Here is an 11,089-nt window from a genome sequence, read left to right as displayed (position 1 = left end):
TTTGGTTGCCATTTCTAAAACAATTAGCTGTTTGTCCATTTGATTTTTTTTTGCCCAAATTTTATTCATTTCTTCTTTTATTTTCAGAATTTTCCTTTATGTGCAGTTGTGTTTTTTTTCCTATTTATTTCTTTTCCAGGTTTCCCCCCCCCCCTTTTGGTCTTTCCCTTTTCTCTTATATTCAAGAATGTATTTGGAAAGATGAATTGTACATGAGGATTACTTTGCCTGAATCCTGCAGGTTCAGCTATGTTGTGTTATTTTATCAGTTTATTAGATGAGATGATCTCTTCTTTTTCCGATTTATCCTTCGCTTTTTCTGATTTCTAGCTCTTGCGCAGTGTCTGACACATAGTAGGAGCTCACCAAATCTAGATTGACTGCCTGACTGATCTGTTCTGCAGGGGTGGTACTGTCACGACCTACATTCCATTGGCTGAATCACGTCCTGCCTCCCAAAGTGACGTCACAAGTCTCCTCCTTTCTGCGGTTTTCACCTGGGCTGGGTTGTTGCGCATTCTGCGACAAGGAGCTGCCAGCAAACCTGGTCCAGCTCCATCAGCCTCTCGCCCCCAGACCCCGGGCCTGCCTGATGCCTCGTGGGAGTCCCCTCTGTGTGGGAGGTAAGTAAGGCCCCTCAGGGCGCCCCTTTTGCTTCCTTTCCAGAGCCCCTACGGGGGTGTACGTGTGCGCTCCCCCCAGATCTCAGTTCAGGGCCTTTTAGACTTCACCCAAGAATGCATCCACAGGTGTATGTGCCCAGGCCTGTGTCTGTCGTGAGGGGTGCGGGGTGTGTGGAGGGTGGAGGTCCTTGTCTAGCACTTCAAGTGATCTCTCCTCCCTCTGGAGGCCCCCTCCCCAATGTCACTCCACCTTCCCCCCCCCCCTTCCCCAGCCCCTCGGTGAAGCGCTGCACTCAAGGTGCGACTGGAAGGTGACGGTGGGGAAAGAAGAACCAGTCTACGAAATACCTCTTATTTTTGTACCTTTTTCATTTTCATTCATTCATTCATTCATTCATTCATTCATTCATTCATTCTTATTTTGGTCTCAACAAAAGACGACCAAATAAACATTTCCACGTACATCGTACAACAACAAAAAAAAGGGCTGTCCACGCACCTGTTGATCTTTATCATCTATAGCTCAGGGGTTTTTAATTTCCTTTAAAATACATAATAAATTCTGTTTATGTTGAGCCTATATCAATTTACACGCCATTTTGGGGTGGGGGGAGGGGACAGATGGGGAGAAAATTTGGAACTCAAAATCTTATGGAAGTGAATGTTGAAAACTATAAATAAATAAATTTATATATATATATATATATATACACATATATATATAATAAATTTTATATGCATTTTCAAAGCTACCAGTGCTTCTCTTTCCTTCTTTTTTCATCTGTACATTAAAAAAATGCACAAACACATATATGTATGTATGTATGTATGTGTGTATACCTATATGCAATATAAAGCCTTTAATAGAGAAATATGCAGCAATTTTCCCCATTAACCTGTTTCCTTTCTAATTAAAATTACATTAGATTTGTTTGTGCAAAATACTTTTCCATTTTATATAATTGGAATTGTTTATTTTATTTTCTGTGATATCTCTATAGCTGGTTTACTCAGGACCTCTTCCCTTATCTATTGATGTGAAAGGTGATTTTTTTTCCCCTTGCTCCTCTAATTTCTCCATAACTTATAAATGTGTGCTCCCGGCCATAATGGATGACACCTCGGATTCTCTTTTTAAAATGCTACAAAATGTGAACGAAGCTGCCACACAGACAGGGCTGTATTTTAATGGGACAAAATGCATAAATTTATTGATAGCCTAAAAAAGGCACTGCCCATTAAGTTTCAGAATTAAAAATCTCAAGATTTCTCTAATGACAGAGGAGGACACTTGCCTCAACCTCAGAATCTCTAGGGGGCTCCACATCATTAATTCATCCCATGATGCTATACTCATTATAGCATCAGATTTGTACCTAGTGGACAGGGTGAATCTAGCACCCTGGTAAAAATTAGATGAAGTAAATACCTGTATTATACCCTGTGTCTCTTTTTGTTTTAAGATGTAGCCCCTAAGAATACCCTGAGCCTCTTGGACAGAATGGCTGAAAAGAATGGGAAAAGAGAGTCATATTTCCCTCAATGAGCCAGCCTGCCTGATGGATTATTGGTAATATACAGAAGTGCTGAATATTTGTCTGGGTTTATTTTAAATCATGCTACACTACTGAAGTTGTTCACTGTTTTGATTAGTTTTTTAGTAAATTTCTTAAGTAAACATATTGTCCACATAAAGTGAGAGTTTGGTTTCTTCTTTACCAATGTTTATTTTTTCAAAATGTTTTTATTGCCTTATTTCTATGCCTTGAATTTGTAGCAACATATCGAATACTAGTGGCAATAATGGACATCCTCATTTCATCCCTCATCATATTGGAAAGGCTTCTAGCTAATCCCCATTAAAGATATTACTTACTCATAGTTTTGGATAGATACTTCTTATCATTTTGAGAAACTCTCCAATTATTCCTATGCTTTTTTCTTTTTAACAGGAATTAGTATTGTGTTTTATCAAAATCTTTTTCTGCATCTAATGAAATAATCATGATTTTGTGAGTTTTGCAAGTAATGTGGTCAATTATATTTATAATTTTCTTAATATTGAACTAGGTCTGCATTCCTGGCATAAATACTGCCTGATCATAGTATATATTACTGTAGCATCCTTGCTAATATTTTATTGAAAATTTTCTCATTAATAATCATTATTAAATTGACCTATAATTTTCTTTCTTTTTTTAACTCTCCGTATTTTGTTACCAAGACCATATTTGTGTTGTAGAAGGGATTTCATAGGATCCCATTTTTACCTCTCTTTTTTTCAAAAACAGTTTATGTAGTATTGAGAGTAATTGTCATTTCAGTGTTTGGGAGAATTCACTTTTTTTTTGCTTAAATAAAAAAATTAATATTCAGTTTTTATTTGGAGTTTCAAATTCTCTCCCCTTTTCCATTTCCACCTGCACTCAGGCAGCAATATGATATCCATTATACATAATATATTTCCACATTAGCTATGTTGCAAAAGAAAAAGCAAGGAAAAATAAAGAAAATTTAAAAAATAATGCTTCAATCTACACTCAGTTAATCAGTTATTTTTCTGAAAACGATCAAGAGCGATTTAGAGCATTTTTTCATATGCCTATTGATAACTTTGAATTTTTCTTCCGAATACTACTTGCTCATATCAGTTGGGGAATGGTTTGTATTTTTATCAATTTGACTCAGTTTCCTTATCCATAGGTCTGACAGGTAAATTTTTCCATGCTTTCCTAATTTGTCTAAATATTTTACCCATTTTGATCTTGGTGTACACACTGTTGGTTTCTGCCTAGTTTCTGCCAAACTGCTTTCCAGTTTTCCCAGCAATTTTTTTTCAGACACTGAGTTCTTGCCCCCAAAGTTTAGATCTTTTTCTTTCTCAAACACCAGATTACTATGGTCATTTACTACTGTGTATTGTGTACCTAATTTATACTGTTGGTCCACCACTCTATTTTTTTATCCAGTACCAGATTGTCCTAATGATTACTGCTTTGTAAGACAGCTTGAAATCTAGCACTGCTTTGAAGCCTTCCTTCACATTTTTTTTCATTGTTTTCCTCGATATTCCGGAACTGTTGTTCTTCCAGGTGAATATTGTTACTATTTTTTCTACCTCTATAAAATAATTATTTGTTAGTATGATTGGTATGCACTGAATAACTAAATTAATTTAGGTAGAACTGTCATTTTTATTATATTGGCTTGGCCTATGATTGAGCAATTAATATTTTTCTAATTGTTTAGACATTTCTAGTAAAATATTGAATATTAGTAGTGATAATGCATATCCTTGCTTCACATCTAATTTTATTCAGAAGGCTTCTACTTTGTCCTCATTAGATAAAATGCTTGCTCTTGGTTTTAGATAAATAATACATTTTAAGGAATGCTCCATTTATTCCTATATTTTTCTAGTGTTTTCTAATAAGAATGGGTATTATATTTTGTCAAAAGCTTTTTCTTCCAGGGGCAGCTAAGTGACATGGTGGATAGCACACAGGCCTTGGAGTTAGGAGGACTTGAGTTCAAATCTGGCCTCAGACACTTGACACTTACTAGCTGTATGACCCTGGGCAAGTCACTTAATCACATTGCCTAGCCAAAAAACAAACAAAAAAACCAACAGCTTTTTCTTCCCCTATTGATATAATCATATGATATTTTTTGGTTTTGTTATTGATATTGTCAGTTATGCTTATAGTTTTCCCAGCAGTGAATTGCTCCTGGATTCCTGGTATAAATAAGACCTGGTCTTAGTGTATTATCTTTGTGATTCATTGCAGCAATCTCCTTGCTAGCATTTTGTTTAAAAATTTTCATCAATATTAATTAAAGAAATTACAGTTTTCTTTTTCTGTTTTTCCTCTCCTTGATTTAGGTTTCAAAACTATATATGCATCATAAAAGGAATTTGGTAGAACTCCTTCCTTATTTATTTTGTCAAATAGTTTGTGTAGTATTGGGATCAATTGCTCTTTATACATTTAGTAGAATTTACTCATATGGGAGCAGCTAGGTGGTGGAGTGGATAGAGCACTGGCCCTGGAGTCAGGAGGACCTGAGTTCAAATGTGGCCTCAGACACATAACACTTACTAGCTGTGTGACCCTGGGCAAGTCACTTAACCCCATTGCCTGACCAAAAACAAAAAAATTTACTCCTAAAGCCACCTGGTCCTGGAGATTTTTCTTAGGGGAGCTAATACTGATTGTTCAATTTCTTTTTTTAAGGTACAGTTATTCAAGTATTCTATTTCCTCTTCTGTTAATCTGGACAATTTACATTTTTGTAAATTTTCATCCATTTTCACTTAGATGGTTAGTTTTATTGGCATATAATTGGACAAAATACCTTCTAATTACTGCTTTAATTTCCTTTTCATTGGTGGTGTATTCATACTTTTCATTTTTGATATTGGGAATTTGGTTTTCTTTTATTTTTAATCAAGTTAACCAATGATTTATTTATTTTATAGTGTTTTTTAATAAAACCAAATTTTAGTTTTATTAATTAGTTGAATCATTTTTTTCTAGCAATTTTATTGATCTCTCCCTTGGTTTTTAGAATTTCTATTTCTGTGTTTAATTGGAGATTGCTCTTTTTTTTTTTTGGCGTGCCCAATTTATTGATCTGTTCTTCTTTTTCATTGATGTAAGTGTTTAGAGATATGAAATTTTCCCTAAGCACTCCTTTGGCTGCATCTCACAAAATTTTTGGTGTGTTGTCTGATTGTTGTCACCATCTTCCCACCCCACCCCCCCACTTTGCAAGGTATTTATTAAGCCAGAGGAATCATGTTGTAATCTGCAAACCTTCTCCACCTTCACCATTTGGCTGCCAGCCTCTTGTGTCTTTCTTTAGCCATGGTGAGATAGATGACCTTCTCTCAGGACAGAGAAATCCAATGCTAGTTACCTTTTCCAATATCAAAAAGTGTTGGAGAACGTCCTAGCAAAGCTATTGCCATTGATATCTTTCACTTAAACCAAATTAAAGGAACCTTAGATGTCTCTCTCTGTTGGTGATCAGGCTAGTTTGACTCAGTTTATCTCTAGTAATCATTATACACAGATTACCAGTATGAGTCTTGGTGAGATTTGTGATCTTGCCAATCTCTAGATGAATGTGAATGGTATCATTCCTTTTAATGAGTGAATCTGGATAGTGAAGGGTGTGGGCATCCTGGATTACCAAATGGGGAATGGCTTTGGTGACAGAAAAGAACTTTTTCACTTTGTACAATTCGTATTTTGCCTCCTCAGCTGTGATGCAATGAACAGTAAAGCAGCCCCTTGTGTCCTAGATCAGATGGAAATGCTCTGTGGCCCTTTCGATGCTGATGGTGTCTTTGAAACCAGCAGGGTAAGTCATGTCTGTGTGGATCTTGCTATCAATCTTGATAAACTGCTGCATGCAGATATTCTTAACCTTTATTTCTATCAGGGCATAGCTGAATTGTTTGCAGAGGAAGATGATGAGTGAGAGGCATTCTCTCAGCTTTTTGGGAAACTGTGAATGGTCTTGGATAAAACATGCCAATCAACTTGTCCAGCATCTAGTGCTTGGGGGGCCCAAGTATTCCTCTATTTATCACATTTATCTTTGCTTATAGCACAGTAGTATTTTATTATACTCATATAGCATGATTCTTTTGTTCATTCCTCAATTCATGGTAATCTACTTTGTTTCCAATTCTTTGCTGTCCCCAAAAGTGATGCTGTAATTATTTTGGTGTGTAACAATTTTTCTTATTATCAATGGCCTCCTCAAGGTATAAGCCCAGTAATAAAATATCTAAGTCAAAGGGTATGAACATTTTAGTCATTTTTTGTATGATTTTAAATTGCTATCCACAATGGATGTACCCATTGAGAGAGAGACAGAGAGACAAAGAGAGAGAGAGAGAGAGAGAGAGAGAGAGAGAGAGAGAGAGAGAGAGAGAGAGAGAGATTGAATAGGATGGAGGGGGAGAGAGTGACAGAGATGGAAAAAGAGATAAAAAGAATGAGAGAGAGGGAGGTAGGTAAGGAGAGAAAGGAAAGGCTAAAGGGAATGAGGTTGAAGAAGAGAGAGAGCTTAAATAGAAAAATTAAAAGAGAGAGATACATAAAAAAGAAAGACATAGACTAGAAGGAGGGAGAGAAAGAAGAGAGGAAGGAGATAGATAGATAGATAGATAGATAGATAGATAGATAGATAGATAGATAGATAGAAATGGAGAAAGATAAAAATGAAGAGACACAAAGCAAAACAGACAGAAAGAGTAAAAGGGAAGCAGAGGGAGAGAGAGAGACAGAGAGAATTATGGAGAGAGAAGAATAGAGAGAGACATACATGAAAATAGAAATGTGTGGTTTAAAGAGAAAGAGAGAAAGAAATGAAGAGGGAGAAAGATGTCAAGGGAAAGAGAGAGAGAGAAAGAGAGACAGAGGCAGACAGAGAGAAAAAGAGAGACAGAGAAAAAGAGATGAAGACAGAGACAGAGTGAGAGACAGAGAATGAGAGAGAGAAAAAGAGAGACACAGAGAGATGGACATGGAGGGAGAGAGAAGAAACAGAAATATGATAAGGGAAGAATGAAGGGACATTGAATAGGATGACAGGGAACAGAATGACAGAGACAGAGAGAATGAAAGAGAAGGAGCTAAGGAGGGAAAGAGATGGAAGAAACACCAGATGGAGAGAAGTGGAGATGAGGAGAGACACTCAGAGAGTAAAATATGGAGATTGAAAAAATGTAGAGTAAGAAAGAATAAGACAAGGGGTGTAAAAGGCAATAAGGGGAAGGGAAGAGAAAGAAGAAGGAAAACAGATATTAAGGATGAAGAGGGAAAGAGTAGGAAAGGGGAAGACAGACAGACAAGAATCAAGAGAAAAAGAGAAAGCAAGGCAAAGGGAGAAATAGAAAATGTAGAATGAGCGATGGATGGAGAGAGAGATAGGGAGAAGGATGGAGAGGGATAGAGATAGGGGAGATAGACAAAGGAAACATGAAGGAAGAAGGGTGGGAAAGACAAAGGGAGGGAGAGAAATGGACACACAGAGAGTAAGAGACAGACAGAAAGAGACAGAAATGAATATGGAAAGAGAGAGATGGAGACAGAAAGGAGAAACAGAGAAAAGCATGATAAGGAAAGAAGGAAGGGAAAGACAGAGAGAGAGAGGATGAAGATGGAGCAAATAAGGAGAGAAAGAGAAACTGAGACAGAGAGAGACAGAGGCAGAGAGAGAGAAACAGAGAGAAACAGAAAGGCAGAGACAGATAGCGAGAGATAGATAGAAAAAGTGGGAAGGAGGCAGAGGGAGAGAGAAGGGTTGATAAAAGGAAGAAGAAACAGAAAACAGAAACAGACATGGAGAGAAAGGGGAAAGGAAAGGAAGAGAGACAGAAAGTGAGACACAGAAAGAACATTAGAGAGCAACTGATACATGAAGAAATAAATGGGTAGTTGAAGGAGAGGGAGAGAGAAAATATAAAAGGGAGAAAGGCATGGAGAGGGAGAGACAGACAGACACAGATCCAGTGACACAGAGTGAGACAGGGAGACAGAGAGACAGGAAGAGAGAAAGACAGAGAGAGAGAGAGACAGAGAGAAAGAATGATGGAGAGAGAGCAAAAGAATGATAGAGACTGATACAGAAAGAGAGAAACAGGCTGTTGAAGGAGAGGGAGAGAGAAAGGAAAGAGAGAAAGGGATGAAGAGGGCAAAAAAGCCCAAGAGAGAGAGGGAGAGAGACAGAGAGACAGAGAGAGAGACAGAAAGAAAAAGAGACAGAGACAGAGAGAAAGGGAAAGTGACAGAGAGAAAAAGACACAGAAAGAGAGAGATACAGACAGAGTGAGAAAGAGAGAAATTAATATGGAAGGAGAGGGATGGAGAAAGAAAGGAGAAACAGAAGAGTATGATAATGGAAGAATGAAGGGAGATACAGAGAGGGAGAGGATGAAGATGGATGAGAGAGAAACAGAGACAGAGAACAGGAGACAGAACAAGGCAGATATAAAGATGGGGAAGGAGGCAGGGGGAGAGAAAAGGGTTGATAAAAGGAAAAAAGAGATAGAAAACAGAAACAGAGATGGAGAGAAATAGAGAAACAAAGGAGAGACACAGAAAGTGAGACAGAGAGAAAGAATGATGGAGAGAAAGAACAATAGAGACTAATAAGTGAAGAGAAAAAAGGGGTGTTGAATGGGAGGTAGAGAGAAGAAATAAAAAACAAATCATGGAGAGGGAGAGAAAGGGAGAGACAGACAGACACAGAGACATAGTGACAGAGTGAGACAAGGAGATGGAAAGAGAGATAGGAAAAGAGAGAGACAGAGTCAGAGAGAGACAGATGAACAGTGAGAGATACAGAAAGAGACAGAGAATGATGGAGAGAGAGAGAGAGAGAGAGAGAGAGAGAGAGAGAGAGAGAGTGAGAGAGACTGAGAGACAAAGTGAGAAACAGGGGGTTGAAGGAGAGGGAAAGAGAAAGGGAAAGAGAGAGAGGAATGAAGAGCAAAACACATGTCAAGTAAGAGAAAAGGAAAGATAGGCAGAGAGAGATAGAGATACAGAGATAAAGAGAGAGACAGAGACAGAAAGACAGAGAGAGACAGAGATGGAGATGGAGAGACAAGGAAAGTGAGAGAGACTGATACAAAAAGAGAAATGGGGTTTAAGGAGAGGGAAAGAGAAAGGGAAAAAGAGAAAGGAATGAGGAGGGAAAGAGAAAGACAGACAGAGAGATACAGAGACAGAGGCACAGAGATAGAGAGAAAGAGACAGAGTGGGACATTAAATAGGATGGAGGGGGAGAGAGTGACAGAGACAGAGAATGAAAGAGGTGGAGTTAAGGATGGAAAAAGAGACTCAGAGAGTGAAATATGGAGACTGAGAAAAAGGTAGAGTAAAAGAGAATATGACAAGGGATGTAAGAGACAATGAGGGGAGAAGAAGAGAGGAAGAAAAAGGAAAATATATACTAAGGATGAAGAGGGAAAGAGACGGAAAGAAGACAAACAGAGAAGACCCAAGAGAGAAAGGAAGGGCAGGGCAAAGGGAGAAACAGAAAATGTAGAATGAAGGATGGATGGAAAGACAGAGATATGGAGAGGGATGGAGAGGGATAGAGATAGGGGAGAGAGACAAAGGAAGAGGGAGAGAGAGAGAGAGAGAGAGAGAGAGAGAGAGAGAGAGAGAGAGAGAGAGAGAGAGGAGGAGAAACAGAGAAATATGATCATGGAAGAAGGAAGGGAGAGACAGAGAAAGGATAATGGTGGAGGAGAAAACAGAGAGACAGAGAGAGATAGAGACAGAAAGAGATATCAAGAGTGGAAGGGAAGGAGATGGAGAGAGATGGAGAAAAAGGGAGAAGGAAAGGGAGAGAGAAACAGAAGGAGAGACAGAGAAAAAGAATGATGCAGAACAATAGAAAGAGACTGGTACATGAAGAGAGGGAAAGAGAAAGGAAAGAAGAGGGAGACAGAGGGCAAGGAGAGAGAGACAGACCGACAAAGATAGAACAAGAGAAACAGAAAGATGGATACAGAGGGAGATGGAGACAGAAAGGAGAAACAGAGAAGTATTATAAGAGAAGAATAAAGGGAGAGACAGAGAAAGAGGATAGAGATAGAATGGGAAAAATTAAGAGAGAGACAAAGAGACAGAGAGACAGAGTAAGACAGATATAAATGTGGGAGAAAAGGAAAGGGAGAGAGAGACAGACAGAAAAATGGAGAGAGATAGAGATAGGAGAGAGAGAGACAAAGAAAAAATGAATGAAGAGGGGAGAAAAAAGATACAGAGAGAGAGACACAGAGAAAAAATGATGGAGAGAGAAAACAATAGAGAGAGACTGATACATAAAGAGAGAAAAGGGAGGTTGAAGGAGAGAGATAAAGGGAAAAAAAGTCATGCAGAGGGAGAGAGAGGTAAAGGGGGAAAGGGAGAGAGAGAGCAAGAGTGAGAGAGAAGAGACACAGAGACTGAGAGATGGAGACAGAGAGATAGAAATAGACAGAGAGACTTTGTGAAGAAGGGGTGCAGGGGCAGCTAGGTGGTGCAGTGGATAGAGCACCAGCCCTGAAGTCAGGAGCACCTGAGCTCAAATCCGGCCTCATATCAAGCACTTGACACTTACTAGCTGTGTGACCCTGGGCAAGTCACTTAACCCCAATTGCCTAAAAGCAAAAAAAAGGAGAAGAAGAAGGGGTTCAGAGAATGACAGACAGAAAAAGAGAGAAAATGAGAGAGAGAGAGAGAGAGAGAGAGAGAGAGAGAGAGAGAGAGAGAGAGAGAGGTAGTGAGTAGAAAAGAAAAAAGGAGGAAGAGTGGGGGAAAGAGAGCATCAGAAGATTGGAGAGTGAAACAGGTAAAGAAAAACTAATGAGACTGGCAAGGAAGGAGAGAAAGACAGAAGAAAGGAAAAAGAGAGAGAGAAGGGGAGACAAAAGGGAAAGAGACAGAAGAGAGCAA

At 38.6% G+C, this 11,089-nt stretch overlaps 1 protein-coding gene across 1 annotated transcript in view; it reads left to right on the top strand.

The window, feature by feature from the left end:
* The first annotated feature begins 212 nt into the window (after positions 1 to 212).
* Positions 213 to 11,089, top strand: part of LOC110203668 (uncharacterized) — a 203,832-nt gene continuing 192,955 nt past the window's right edge. The window contains exons 1-3 of the mRNA XM_078148053.1: positions 213 to 241; positions 405 to 623; positions 5,891 to 5,990. Coding sequence (XP_078004179.1) covers positions 213 to 241; positions 405 to 623; positions 5,891 to 5,990 — 348 coding nt within the window. The remainder of the gene's footprint in view (positions 242 to 404; positions 624 to 5,890; positions 5,991 to 11,089) is intronic.

This window comes from Phascolarctos cinereus, unplaced genomic scaffold (genome assembly GCF_003287225.1).
Source record: "Phascolarctos cinereus isolate Bilbo 61053 unplaced genomic scaffold, phaCin_HiC Scaffold_8;HRSCAF=390, whole genome shotgun sequence".
NCBI lineage: Eukaryota > Metazoa > Chordata > Mammalia > Diprotodontia > Phascolarctidae > Phascolarctos > Phascolarctos cinereus.
This window is presented reverse-complemented; position numbering and strand designations above follow the sequence as displayed.